Below are 13,852 nucleotides of genomic sequence, written 5' to 3' on the forward strand. Positions count from 1 at the left end.
AGAAAAAGAGAAGGACTAGAGGTGTAATTCTCTGCTTTGTCTAAAAAAAGAACAGATACCCTTGGAGGAAAATTTAAATCCTTATAAAAGATAGTGTCTGCCAAGAAAAACACATACATTTCACTTTATTTCATCACTTGGCTTGGCAAGGATAATGATTTATTAGAGAAAGTCGGGTGTATCCTATCCTTAGCTGTCAGAGCTAGACATAAAGCATGCTCAGTGTACAGATGTAATTAATAAGTCTGACCATAAGAATCAACACTGGATGTCCTTCTAACATGGCTCTAATTATGTTTTTTCAGCTGAAGACTGCATCTCAAAGACTGGGCTTGATGAGCTTTCTGGAGGAAAACCAGAAGCTAGCTCAGGTTTGAATCACGAGAGAATTTTGCTGCGGCAGTCAGAGTACCTGCACTCGATGGTGTGTGTATTCTCAGAAGTGAATGTCACTGTGGCTCCTTTCCTCAGACCCAAGCTCCTTTCCAAAACAAAAGTTAATGCGCCAAGGAGTGGTAAGCATCCAGGTCTTGTTCTGAGAGGCAGATGGATGTGGCCAAGATGTCCACCTGAAAGCAAGGACTGCAGGTGTCATCATGAAGAATGCTATACTGATAAACTTTTTGTCTTTCCCACCCAAGCCCTGGGTTCAGTATGCAGGAATGTCCTTCTGAAACTTTCTGAAAGTGCTGTACCTAACTGTCTGTTGTCATCTCTACTTCTTCCTCTGCCATCTGCTGCCTCCTGAATAAAGACAGACTTGAGGGGTAAAGACTGATTTTTATCTGTTGGAGATAGGCACCTCCATCAGCCAAATCCATATTGAAGAGGGGATCAGGAAGATCCCTTCAACAGTTCTGTAGGCAAACCCAGCATCATCTCCCAAGATCCCTCTTTTGTCATGACATCTTAAGAAAAACTTTGTTTCCCAAATTTGGGGCAGGGAGACTGTTTCTAGCAAGGTATGTGCATTTTCTTGCAAACTGATCTCCTGGTGTGGGTTTTGCTCTGCCCCATCAACCTCCCAGGAACCAGAACTGCAGCGCCCCTAAAACCGCTTGTAAAACATTGGTCACGCTCTGCGTGTCTCATCTGCCTCTTTTTCTTCCCCAAACCCTGTTGCTGCATAAGTTGCAGAACTGAGCTGGGGGAAATCGAGAAGTCCATTGCAGTGTTTGGGTTTGTGGTCATGTTGGACAAAAAAATAAGTTTTCTCCATTGTGAAAGTATCCAGCAACTTTAGAAACTAGGAGGCAAACACTTTGCAACAGCCAAGCTTTTGGTCCAGTGGCTAAACCAGAAACCTGGAAAATATACTTCTTCAGGCAGAAATGACAAAAATTTGTACTCACATTTCTTACGGGGGAAAAAAATCACCCAGAACTGATTTCTCAGGTTGTATTTTTAATCCCAAACTAGAAACTCCCAGCTCCTCAAAGAATATAGATATCATTGATGAAAGGGAGGAACATACAGACTGGAGTTTGGGAAATTTTAGGGAAGCAGAACATTGCTCAAGATTTCTATGTATCTGATTTGCAGTGATGCCTCTGATAGGGATCTTCCACCCTTCTCTCTGATTAGAAATTTCTCCTTAGGGGACTCTGGTTTTTTTCCTTCTTGTAACATTTAGTTGCTTTCCCTCCCCTTCATTGCTATGCCTCGTCCTGCCACATCTCAGCAGAATCTCCAACATCCTTCGTTTTTTCTGCTACATCCTGGGCAAACTGCCTGGCACTGAATACTACATAGACTGCTCTGTTTTTGTCTTCACAAATGATTCTCCAAAGTGCTCAGGACCTTCCTCACATGCTCTACAGATGAACATTACATTGTTCCTGCTCCCAGCCGGTCCAGCACACTCAGCAATATTCTCATCTACAGGTGCTGAACACACTGAAAAGTTAAAACCTCTGTGTTGGGAGGCTGGACTGTGGGAATCATGTCACACATCCTCACACAAAGAGCAGAATTAACATTTAATAAATTAACATTTATTATTTTTTTTAAACTAATCAACACACAATGTGCTGAAGGAGAAGGAAACACTACAGCCATGAAAAATTTTCCCCATCAGAGGAGGAACAAGGATACTCCACTGAATGCTCTTCTTTCAAATTCTGCTCCAGTGATTTGAAGGACAAGTATCCTGTCATGAAACAGTGATGGCCTTTTCCACATCATTGAGATATTGTCTGGACCAGGAGTCAAGGAAAGTGATGGAGAATTAGGACCCTTGTTTCTGAAGGAGGAGAGTAGAAATGTTCACAGTAGGTCCTTGACATCAGCCTGAGCTATTTCATCCAGAACTGATCTCCAGCTTGTAGAGGGATGAAGGGGCACAGGCTGGGAACTGAGGTACTTTGAAGATTGGATTTTATGTCCTTTCTCAGAGAAGTTTGACTGCCCGTTCACAAATTCGATAGCAACTTGTGATGCAAAGGACATTATTCCAGTTACTGTAAGTGTTGGGGTCTGTCTTTCCCTTGACATGAATTGCAGCACATTTTTCTGCAAAGAGTAAATTGGGCTCCCCAGGCTTCCAGAACCTGTAAAAGAAAGTTCCTTTATTGGAAATGCACTAGCATGACAGTGGATGTGGAGTTACCTCAAACACTTGTGGAAGAGAAAGGAAAGTCACTGTGACAGAAATCAGGATCCATAGTTTGGAATAGAAATTTATGCAAGTTTTCTGACTTGCAGAGCAGCTGAAGACAGAAATCCCACTCTGACAAATACCTGCCTTACACAATATATTGGTCACTTGGACTGAGGGCATCAATATTAGAGCTCTCCTCACTCCACCAGGATACTCACGTCGCTGTACTCTCATATGGAGTCTGATCCACCCACTGCCACTTCCCATTTTTGTAAGCAGCTAAGCCTATGTAGTATTTTGTTTCATAGAGGCTAGTAGCTTTTTCTTTTGTCAAGTTGAAGAGAAATTCCTGGGAAAAAAAGCACAATGTCCATGAGTGGCAGGATGGAGCACACTGAGGCATCAGGAATCCCCATGATGTGGGGCTGGTGGCAGAGGGGGCTGGTGCTGCAGAGGTGCAGACAGGACCTTCCCCCTCCCCTGCAGGACAAGGAGGGGCTCTGAGTCCCCTCCAGGGCCCAGCACTGTGGCTCTGCCTGCTGGGTCCCTCTCTCTGGGACCCTGTGCACTTACCTGTTCTGCCTTGCTGGTGATCACCACCAGCTGGGAGCCCATCCCAGTGCAGTTCCGTGCACTCTCATCCCATGACATCATGTCAGTGGACAGGAAATAGCAGCTTCCTTGAAACCTTCTCCAGCCTTTTGGGCAGCACATCCAGCCATCCACTATGGGGAAAAAAAAATCCTGCTTTTGAACAAGAAGTGCTGTCCTTCATGGCTTTGAGTTCAATGTAGGGTCCCAGGTGTTAGGAATGTGGTTTGATCCCAAAGCCTGGACAGAGATAAATGCTCTTTTCTGCTCTCCACAAGTAAAGCTGTCAGCAGCCTGTCACAAGACCCCTACCTGAAGGGGTCTTTTCCCTTTCTCTCTCTGTCTTGCCATGTCCATGCAAACTCTCTTTGGTGAGAGACATAGTTTCTGCCTTACCCTTCCTGAGGAAGCAAGATGAGAAGTAGCTGGTTTGTGCTTTTCTAGAAACACTTCCATCAGAGAAGAGCTGTCCAAGCTCTCAGCTCATGCAGATTCAGAGTCTGCTCCAACAGCCTTGCTGCCACCACAGGCAGTTCCTTACACAGCCAGCTTATCCAAGAGACCTGCCTTATGCCCAGAGATTCAAACAGTGAATTAAAAGCTACAGATATGTTCCCACAAAGGGCATGGCTGCATGAGAAGGGATCTCTGACCTGAGTTTGAGAACTTGCACTACCAGCATTCCAGCGCTCCATATTACCATCACTTCATGTGGGACTGCAGCTCAGCTCCCCAGCTATTCTGAGCTAAAAATCATCCTCCCTCCTCTGTCCCCCACACTGACCATCATGCTTGTGTGAACAAGCAGTGAGCCAGCAAAGGAAGTGGAGCTGGATTGAAGCAGCCAGTATAAAAGCACTTACATCTAGATCAGTCGACTTGACTTGCAATTGAGGGCTTGTGTGAGGGGAAGAGTAGGAAGATTGGTCAAATGCAGGCATGGAATGACCCACCCTCTTTCACTGACCCGGAGCATGTTTTCATAGCATTCTTACTAAAGATGTACAAGAGTGTCTTACCTCAATTCCACAGATTCCTTCCTTCAAACAATCCACTTGTGACTGGCAGTTATATTCCCCACATTGAAGGTTGAGGGGAAACCAAACAAAATGTTGGTTAAGTCCTTTTGTTACTTGTGAGGCTCTCAGCATCACTCACCTTTCTCTGCAGAACTGCTGGGGGCACAGAACCACTCAGTAGAGTTCTGGAGGAGAATCTTGTAATGGCCAGAGCTTCCATCAAGTAACGCCACTGAGAAGAGAGGAAAGCAAAGCAAAGTGCTATTGTCATCCTTTTCACCTTGTGCATGAGCAACCTGTGCTATCCTCTAACTTCTGCTTTGGAGCCCCAACACAGACTGTTTAGTAACAAGCTATGAAATCTGGATTGAGCAACAAGGTGAGAACAGCAGGCCACTTCTCCCACTGCCAGTCATTCCTTCTCTCAGAAGAGCTTCTCTCATCTCGGTTGTCTGAGAGACACACTAGCCCAGATGACAAACCCAGATTAGAAATCTTCTAAGGAAGGGATGTGGAAAGGGACACAGAAGTCATGGGATAAGCCAATAAGACTAGACAGGCCTGTTTTGGTGAAAAGCGTTTGCCTGCCTGGAAGAGGGACTAGGATATGGGCTTTCACCTGAAAAAAGCAGTCACTTGAGCCCTTAATGTTGAGGAAATTAAGACACCCTGGAACTCACCAAGACAGATGGTTACAAAGGCAGTTTTGATTGCAAGGGCACAAATAAGGAAGACCCAGATGTTCAGCCAGGAGCAGCCTCTCTCTTCTGCTGGGGCTGGAAAACACAAAGCAAGAGTGAGCATGTCCCAGCCCAGAGTTAGGAGCAGGATAACCCAGGGGGCTCTGTTCCCCAGCACCCTGCTGGTCCCTTCTTCCAAGCACTGGGAGCCCCTCAGGTGCTGGAAGCAGGTCCTGCTGCCTGTCCCTAGCAGGGGCTCAGAGCCACAGAGTACAGGAGCACAGGGGCTGCCCTGAGGCTCTAGGAAAAGCTCATTCTGCCAGCCTGGCCACTGCCCACTGCCCTCATCTCTTGCTTTGCTCTTGCCCTGAGCCCCATCTCCTGCTGCCCACTGCACCATGCCCAGGATCCATCCCAGCCCTGCCTTTCCCCCAACCCCTGTGGCAGGAGGACAGAAAGGAAGGAAGGTTTGGGGCTTACCTGCACTTCCAGGACTGACTCTCCCTTGGCCATTCATCATCTCTGCAGGAGGATCACTCTTCTCCAAGGGTCCTTGTTACCAGTGTGGGCACAAACAGCCTTCCTCCTGCACAGGACACCTCCCACCCTGGTGTACCCCACATCACATGGACATTGGGAAATTTTCATAATTTCCCTGCCAGGACATTTCACAAGATGGTCATTGCAAAACACCAAGTCACCAAGACAAAGGAAAGCATATGAAGGAGAGCATCGCTGCAGCTCACACAGTCTCCCTTTGCCCAACCCCAGGCACTTGCACAGGTCATCCATGGCCTTCCCTCTCTGCTGCCTGCTTTCTCCTGCTGAGGCTCCATGTGTGTGACAGTACACACACGGGCAGGTATATTTGGCATTGGCTAGCAAAGGGTTAAACCCACTGAGCACAGCCTCCAAAAGGGAATCAAAAATGAGAGGAAAGCAGATCTGTGACTGAGTCTGGGCAGTGACCATTGGCATCCTGAGCCCAGAAATCATGAGCACAACAGAGAACTTGTGACACTGTTTTTGGTCTAATTGCATTGGAAGGGAGCTGGGCTTTGAGCAAAGGGGTTCAGCATGACCTGGCACTGTGGGGCAGAAGGATCACTAGGCAGTGCCAGAGTCCATGTGCATGACAGTTCACAAAGTCTCACTTGGTTGTGACTGCAAATGCTGCAGACATACGTGGAACAGGCTGAGATGTTCCATCAACTGGTTTCTCCTGTGGAGAGGAATGCATGGGGGCAGAGACACAGGAATAGGAGAGCCCACAGCAGCAGCACAGGCATTTCAGCTGAGGTATCACAAGATCAGGCTACAGAACTGCTTACAAGGGAGGACAAGCCTGAGCTCTCTGTAGAAGACATCCCCTGATTCTGTTATTTTGTGCACAACAGGCTGCAGGCAGGGTCAGAGCCTACATTTCTAAACATCTCTATGTAAGCAGTGTTCACAAGCTCTCACTCCACAGAAAAACACATTCCCAAGACTTGTGGAACCTCCAGCCTCCCACCAGACATGCAGGAAGGGCAGCTGCAAGCACACATCCCCTTTGTGGCAGCAGGGCTTCCCCTGGTCCCACACACTTCCTGCTGGAGATGTGGGGTACCTGAGTATCCACAGCTCTCCCAGCAGCCTGCGAAGCACAAGTGACAGCACAGGGTCACATTGTCACACTGCAGAACTGTGGGTCTGTGCCTGCTGCTCCCCTCAGTGCCATCAGTGAGGTCACCCACAGCACTCAGCTGCCAGGGAGTTTCTTACACACAGAAGTGGCCAAGCTGCAGAGCTATGGGGGAAAGTGAAACTCCCATAGTTGCAGCTATGGGCACTGGTGAGGCCACACTTTGAGTATTGCGTCCAGTTCTGGGCCCCTCAGTTTAGGAGGGATGTTAAGCTATGAGCTCTCCTATTCCTGTGTCTCTGCCCCCATGCATTCCTCTCCACAGGGAGAAACCAGCTGATGGAAAAAGAGCAAAAGCTGTGTTTCCATCTCAGTCCATTCAGAGGACATTGGGATCCAGTATGGATCCTTTATCCTTAGTGATATCCTTAGGAATATGAGGCTGCTGGTCTTGAATCCAGATCTCCTTGAGAACTGCTAGAAACACTATGTAGGGCTTCAGCTTTTGTAGTCATAACCAAAGCAAAATTCCTGATCTGGCATGCAAAGGGACTCCAGCACCATCCAATCATCCTTTCTGTCCTCCAGCCCCACAAAGATGGCATATTGAACACAACTGCCCAAAGCTCCATCCATATTTCTAAATTAATTAGTTAAAAAGTGTATTGGCAAATTCTCTTCTGTTCTCAGGCTGCACCTGGGCACAGCCCAGACTCAGTCACAGATCTGCTTTCCTCTCATTTTTGGTTCCCTTTTGGAGGCTGTGCTCAGTGGGTTTAACCCTTTGCTAGCCAATGCCAAATATACCTGCCCGTGTGTGTACTGTCACAAACATGGAGCCTCAGCAGGAGAGGGCAGGCAGCAGAGAGGGAAGGCCATGGATGACCTGTGCAAGTGCCTGAGGTTGGGCAAAGGGAGACTGTGTGAGCTGCAGTGATGCTCTCCTTCATCTGCTTTCCCTTGCCTTCATGAGATTGTGTGTTGCAATGATTCTTGTGTGAAATGCCCTGGCAGGGTAATGATGAAAGTTCCTCAATCTCCTGTGCTGTGGGTACACCCAGGATATGGCTTTTTTAGGCCACCAGATTAAGGCCTTTGCCAGCTCCTCACCAGAGTGGGAGGTGCCCTGTGCAGGAGGAAGGCTGTTTGTGCCCACACTGGTAACAGGGACTCTTGGAGAAGAGTGATCCTCCTGCAGAGATGATGAATGGCCAAGGGAGAGTCAGTCCTGGAAGTGCAGGTAAGCCCCAAACCTTCCTTCCTTTCTGTCCTCCTGCCACAGGGGTTGGGGGAAAGGCAGGGCTGGGATGGATCCTGGGCATGGTGCAGTGGGCAGTAGGAGATGGGGCTCAGGGCAAGAGCAAAGCAAGAGATGAGGGCAGTGGGCAGTGGCCAGGCTGGCAGAATGAGCTTTTCCTAGAGCCAGGGGGAATGGAAGTGCAGGCAGAGCGTGCCCTGCTATTCCCTTCAGTGCTGTGTCTGTAAACAATGGGGCTGAAGGGGGCTGTCCTTCTGTCATTGCCCTGCTAAAGCTCTCTGCATCACTCTGAGCACAAGTGCCTGCTCCCATCTCTGCTGTCTCCAAGGACACCCCAGCCAGGGCTCCCCAAGAGCTCCCAAGTGCCTTTTCCCCCTGTGGAAACAATCCCTCTGTGGGTCTGGCTGTGCACACCCTGAGCTGGGCACTCACTGCTTTGGGGGACTGTGCCACTGCAGAAAGGGGCTGATGGGACAGAGGCAAAATGCAGGGAGTGAGGGAAAGAAGCTCCAAAGAGAGAGGAAGAGGAGGGAGCTCCACAAAGAGCATTCAGAGACAGACAGGGTAATGGAAGGCAACATGGAAGATGTGTTTAGGATAAAGGAGGTCTGACAGGACAAAGGGGAAGTGAGGGTTGGGCAGAATCCAGGCAGGTCTTGTGATAAACAGGGAAATAGAAAAGCAGCCTCAGGGCAGCCCCTGTGCTCCTGTACTCTGTGGCTCTGAGCCCCTGCTAGGGACAGGCAGCAGGACCTGCTTCCAGCACCTGAGGGGCTCCCAGTGCTTGGAAGAAGGGACCAGCAGGGTGCTGGGGAACAGAGCCCCCTGGGTTATCCTGCTCCTAACTCTGGGCTGGGACATCCTCACTCTTGCTTTGTGTTTTCCAGCCCCAACAGAAGAGAGAGGCTGCTCCTGGCTGAACATCTGGGTCTTCCTTATTTGTGCCCTTGCAATCAAAGCTGCCATTGGGACCTTGTGCCTCTGGCTTGGTGAGTTCCAGGGTGTCTTAATTCCCTTGGGATGAAGGGCTCAGGTGGCTGCCCTTGGTCAGGTGGGAAACCCACATCCTAGTGCCTCTGCCAGCAGGGCAACAGCATTCACCAAAACACAGGTCAGAGACCCCTTCTCATGCAGAATCAACATTTGTGGGAACACATCTGTAGCTCCCAATCCACCATTTGAATCTCAGGGAATAAGTAAGATCTCTTGAATAAGCTGGCTCTGTAAGGAACTGCCTGTGGTGGCAGCAAGGCCGTCAGAGCAGGGTCCTCTCAGTCTCTCTCAGTCTGCATGAGCTGAGACCTTGGCCAGCTCTTCTCTTAAGGGAGAGTTTCCAGAGCCAATGATTTCCCATCCTGATTCCCCAGGAATGCTAAGGCAGTAGCAGTGTCTCCCAGCCAGCAGAGGTTTCATGGCTGTCTGAGGAAGACACTGATCCTTTTTGATCTCTGCAGGGATGAACAGCTCCACAGCACATCAGATCCCTCAGCTGAACTAAACCACAAGTCATCTCTCTTCTCATCCTTTATCATTAGGTAGGGACAAGGTCACCTTTATTGACAATAGGGGTGCTCAGCCAGGCATTGCCCATCTCCTCTGAGCCTTCCTCCATTACAGCAATTCACTCATCAGGCACTGGAGCCACTGGGATTCTTCTGCTCATCAGTGAAAATAGTTCTAAATTGAAAGATCAATGAAAATAGGCATCTGGATTGTTGAGCACACACTGATCTGCTCCTAATCCATACTCCTGATGAGTGTCTGGGTTCCTAGGAAGTCCTTGGGATTGTGGCTGTGGCCTGTCACCAAGAGTGCATTATTCCCCACAAAGTGGAGCCAGTAAGTCCCAGGGGTTTATGGTGCTGCACCCTGGTTTCAGGAGCTGCAGCTGTAAGTGATTCCCTTCACCTGCACTGGGTGTTGCTGATGGAACAGGCCCAGCTGAGGGTGGCCCCAGGGGCCTGTTGCTGTGTAGCTGAGGAAGAGGCAGAGGGTGACAAAGAGAGGCTGCTTTGTAGACTGGCAGCTGGGCTGGGGGTGTGTGCATGGCAGAGTGGCTGTGGCTGGGAGGGCTCCCTCCTGCCGTGTGTGTGGCATGTCCCCAGAGGGATGTGCTTCCAGGGGTCCCTCTGCTGTCTCACTTGGAAGGCACAGGGCTCTTTCTGGTTGGGAAGGAGCTGTGCCACTGGGGTGGGCCAGGAGAGGTGACAGCTGGGAGCATGCTTGCTGGGGAAATGGTGGAAGAAGAGTCCAGGGGCCAGAGATGCTGTGTGAGGAGCTGGGAGCAAGGGCTAATCCTGCTGCCTTTCCTGTCCCTTTGCAGTGGTTCCCTTCTGCCACAGCAGTGACCAGCCCTCAGCCCTGCAGCAGCAGTTCTCGGAGTGGGAGTGCGACTCAGCGGTGCCACAAGGCACAGGTCAGTAGCCCAATGTCCCCTCTTCCTTGGGGCCAAGGGCCTCAAGGGGCTGTGCCAGGGCAGGTCAAAGCACATCCCCAAAGGAACCTTGGAGAGCCCTGAGATGCCCTTACAAGGATTACCCTGGCTTTGGGTACACAAGGCTCACTGGTCATACCCCAAAGCAATGGGAAGGAATGTCTGTACTATCCCTGTTTCTTCAAGCACTTTCTGTCAGGAAAAGTCACTGAGCAGGACATGAGCACTGTCCCTGGAAAACCTGGTGTCTGCAATCACCATCTCTAGTTAGTAGCCTGCATCTGTCTGTCCTCTCCCTGCACAGACCGAGGCTGGATGTGCTGCCCAAAGGGCTGGAGAAGGTTTCAAGGAAGCTGCTATTTCCTGTCCACTGACATGATGTCATGGGATGAGAGTGCACGGAACTGCACTGGGATGGGCTCCCAGCTGGTGGTGATCACCAGCAAGGCAGAGCAGGTGAGTGCACAGGGTCCCAGAGAGAGGGACCCAGCAGGCAGAGCCACAGTGCTGGGCCCTGGAGGGGACTCAGAGCCCCTCCTTGTCCTGCAGGGGAGGGGGAAGGTCCTGTCTGCACGTCTGCAACACCAGCCCCCTCTGCCACCAGCCCCACATCATGGGGATTCCTGATGCCCCTCTGTGGTCAGTCCTGCAACTCATGGACATTGCTCTCTCTCTCTCTAATTGCCAGGAATTCCTCTCTGAGCAGATAAGGCAATCTAAAGAACCTAAACGAGACAATTCATACATTGGACTGTTTGCCGAGCAGGAGGGCCAGTGGCAGTGGGTGGACAAGACTCCCTACAATATGACAGCAGCGTGAGTATTTCTGCATGAAGAGTGTTTGGTGTGACTCCGGGTAGGGAAAGAAAGTAGAGTAGACATGAAGGTGCCGGTGGGTGAAACAGAAGATGTCACAAACTTGCCCTGGAGTCCAGCACAGGCCTCTATTGTGTGTGAGGTTCATGGGGTGAGTGGTGCTGAGCAGTTGCCCACCAGCACGATGGAGCAGGGAAGCTCTGTTGTGCTGGAAGGCTGTAGGAAGGAGGCAGGTTTCCATGTGCCACTGGTGCCAGTGTGATATGCAGTGGGAGGAAGGGCAGTGCTTCAGTCCATGGATCAGCATTGGGAATTTGTGTCTCTTGCCTTCAAGTCTGGTATCTCACTGTGGCCTTTTCCTGCAGTGCTTTACAGTGGGCACTGGGGAGTAACAAGCCTGTCTGTGTCCCAGGTTCTGGCCAAAAGGAGAACCAAGTGAAGGCTATGATAAGAATTGCGTTATAATATACAGGGATACTGAACTACCCAACAACTGGAATAGTGTCAGATGTTTGAACTATCATCGAATTTGTGAAGCTGCAGCAGTAACTGTGTGATGGAAGTACCCCTGTCCTGAGTAAAGCTGGGAGCTCAGCAGGGAGCTGGGAACAGCTCTGGCTGTGCTGGGAAGGGTGGGGAGCTCTGACACATCTTCACTGTGTGGTGTGGGACCATGTGTGGGGAAGTGAAATGAGCTTTGTCCAGCATCCCCAGTGCATGTGGTGGCTCAGGGAACACAGGGAGGCTCAGGCTCTTTGGAGCAGCTGCTGTGTTCTTGTGTCCTCTTCTCTCTGCGTGGTTTCCAGCAGCCTCTGGCTGCTAAGAGATGGACTTCTCCAGGAGGAAAGCACAGGAATGGAAGAGAGATATGCAGAGATTCAATGTCCTCTGTCTCCTTGAGCAGAGCTGTTTGCTTTTTGTTGAGTCACACGCAAAATGTCATCTAGCTGTACTGGTTTTGCTGAACAAATTCCGAAATCTTAGACAAGAGAAAATACAGTATCAGACTAATGAAGAAAGGCCCTGTGCTCTGTGTGCATATCTGTCTGTCCGTTTCCATCTCCAGACTGTGGGGAAATAATCCACAAACCATGGAATGGTTTGGGGTGGAAGAGACTTTTAAGGATAGTTTAGTTTCAAGTCCCCTGGATCATGGGCAGGGACCCCTTCCTCTAGACCAGATTGCTCATATCCCCATCCAGCCTGGCCTTGAACATGTTACAGTTGGGATACATCTCCTATGGGAAACTAGTTACCTTGCCTCACCACCTCACTTTCCTAAATATTAGGAAGGAACCACTACTCCTCCCTAATATTTAATCAAAACCTGCCCTCTGTCAGTTTAAAGCCATTCCCCTTTGTCCTATAACAATGTTCTTGTGTACAAATTCCCTCTCTGCAAGGCCTTTTCCACTGCTGTAGTATGGACACTGGCAGGGATTGGACTTCATTCCACAGGATACAGTCAATAACACAAGCAAATGTGGAGAAGTGTCACAGGCAGCTGTGAGAAACCTGTTGTCAGCAGAGACTTGTGGTGGTACCAGAGAACTGGAGAAGCGCTGTGCTGCAAATATCCTCCCTTCCCTTTCCCAGTGTCCTGGTCCTCTCCAGGTTCCCAGTGCAGATGTGTGTTTTATGCAGAACTAACTCCTTCTCTGATGCCACTTGAGTTGATGTCCCTTGGTGTCCTGTGGTGGGAACATGATCAGCAATGTCTTCAGGGCCTCTTTGGGTCTGAGATGCTTCTCCCCTGCTCCCATTGCTTTCTTCCCAGTTCCAACCCTTTCCTTTCCTCACAACTCCTACTTAAGCTATTTCTTGACGCCATTTCTCTCTCTTTGCCTCAGCCTACTCTCATTCCCTGCTGGCTCTGCCTAAGCCCAGTTCTCTGGCTGAGAGCACAATACAACTCCGTTCAGCCCCCCTAGGTCACACATCTAGACCCAGAGTCAGTGTGCCTCTCCTGGGGACCCACTGCCAGACAGCCCTTCTGGTTTTGGGACTCTTATGGGGGTCAAGCTCGTCCCTGCAAAGCAGCATTTTATCCACTTGCCTCAGAGTTTATTTGCATGTTGACTTTCTTCTCCACTGTGTATTTGCATGCATCTGCCTTGCAGGCATGTGTTCTTCTCTGGTTTGAGTTCATTTCTCTACTTCCCACATCACTTGTCCTTCCAGCTTGTCTCCTGGCTTGTCCCTTCTCACGTGTTCAGGGCAATTTCTGCTCTTTGACTAGTTGTTACCGTTTCTTCCCCATGGGCTCTGTCTTTGCATCAGTGGAATGAAATAGTCCCTGCTTTGCCTCCTTCTCAACCCAGCCTGAAAAACAGGATAGGGAGCAAAAGAAACACAGCGGGGCTCCACTTTGGTGATCCGACTGTGTCTCTCACTTCATGGAATGGCTCCCCATCTTCCTTGTGAGTTCTTCCTGCACAGGAGTCCTGGGCTGAGACTTTCTTTCAGGAACATACAGGAGATGAGCCCTCATGAAGCCAGCTCTGGCCTGGCCTACCAGGCTGTCATTTCAAGAATGGGTAGTGGTGACAGCACATCCTCGTGGCCCTGCAGGTGAGGGCCACTCCCTGTGCTGCCTAGAAACCATGCCCTGCTGTGCACAGCTTCTCCCAACACCAGCCTGGGCTACTGGGCTTGGGTCTGCCCACAGGGGACCTCCTTATCCAGGTCTTGAGCACCATTCCCACACGTTTCTGGCTTTTGCCGTGCAGGATCCCCTTTAGGCCTCCCCTCTGCCATAGCTCTTGGCACACAAGCAGGACAAGGAGCACATTTCCTGCCTGCCCTCCTCCACACAAGAGCCAGCCCTGCAC

General features: G+C 50.1%; 2 protein-coding genes across 2 annotated transcripts; one reads left to right on the top strand and one right to left on the bottom strand.

The window, feature by feature from the left end:
* Positions 1 to 1,972: 1,972 nt before the first annotated feature.
* LOC131554797 (C-type lectin domain family 4 member E-like) lies at positions 1,973 to 5,406 on the bottom strand. The gene is made up of 6 exons (XM_058800392.1): positions 5,370 to 5,406; positions 4,890 to 4,985; positions 4,349 to 4,441; positions 3,173 to 3,324; positions 2,818 to 2,948; positions 1,973 to 2,549 (listed from the first exon to the last, which is right to left on the bottom strand). Exons 1-6 carry the CDS (start codon positions 5,404 to 5,406, stop codon positions 2,390 to 2,392), a joined length of 669 nt encoding a protein of 222 aa, XP_058656375.1. The 3' UTR covers positions 1,973 to 2,389.
* Positions 5,407 to 7,689: 2,283 nt separating this feature from the next.
* Positions 7,690 to 11,578, top strand: LOC131554759 (C-type lectin domain family 4 member E-like). Its single transcript, XM_058800355.1, has 6 exons — positions 7,690 to 7,753; positions 8,659 to 8,760; positions 10,095 to 10,187; positions 10,510 to 10,661; positions 10,894 to 11,021; positions 11,434 to 11,578. The coding sequence occupies exons 1-6, from the start codon at positions 7,714 to 7,716 to the stop codon at positions 11,576 to 11,578; spliced, it is 660 nt and encodes a 219-aa protein (XP_058656338.1). The 5' UTR covers positions 7,690 to 7,713.
* The last annotated feature ends 2,274 nt before the right edge of the window (positions 11,579 to 13,852 follow it).

Source organism: Ammospiza caudacuta, chromosome 2, assembly GCF_027887145.1.
Source record: "Ammospiza caudacuta isolate bAmmCau1 chromosome 2, bAmmCau1.pri, whole genome shotgun sequence".
In the NCBI taxonomy this organism is placed as follows: domain Eukaryota; kingdom Metazoa; phylum Chordata; class Aves; order Passeriformes; family Passerellidae; genus Ammospiza; species Ammospiza caudacuta.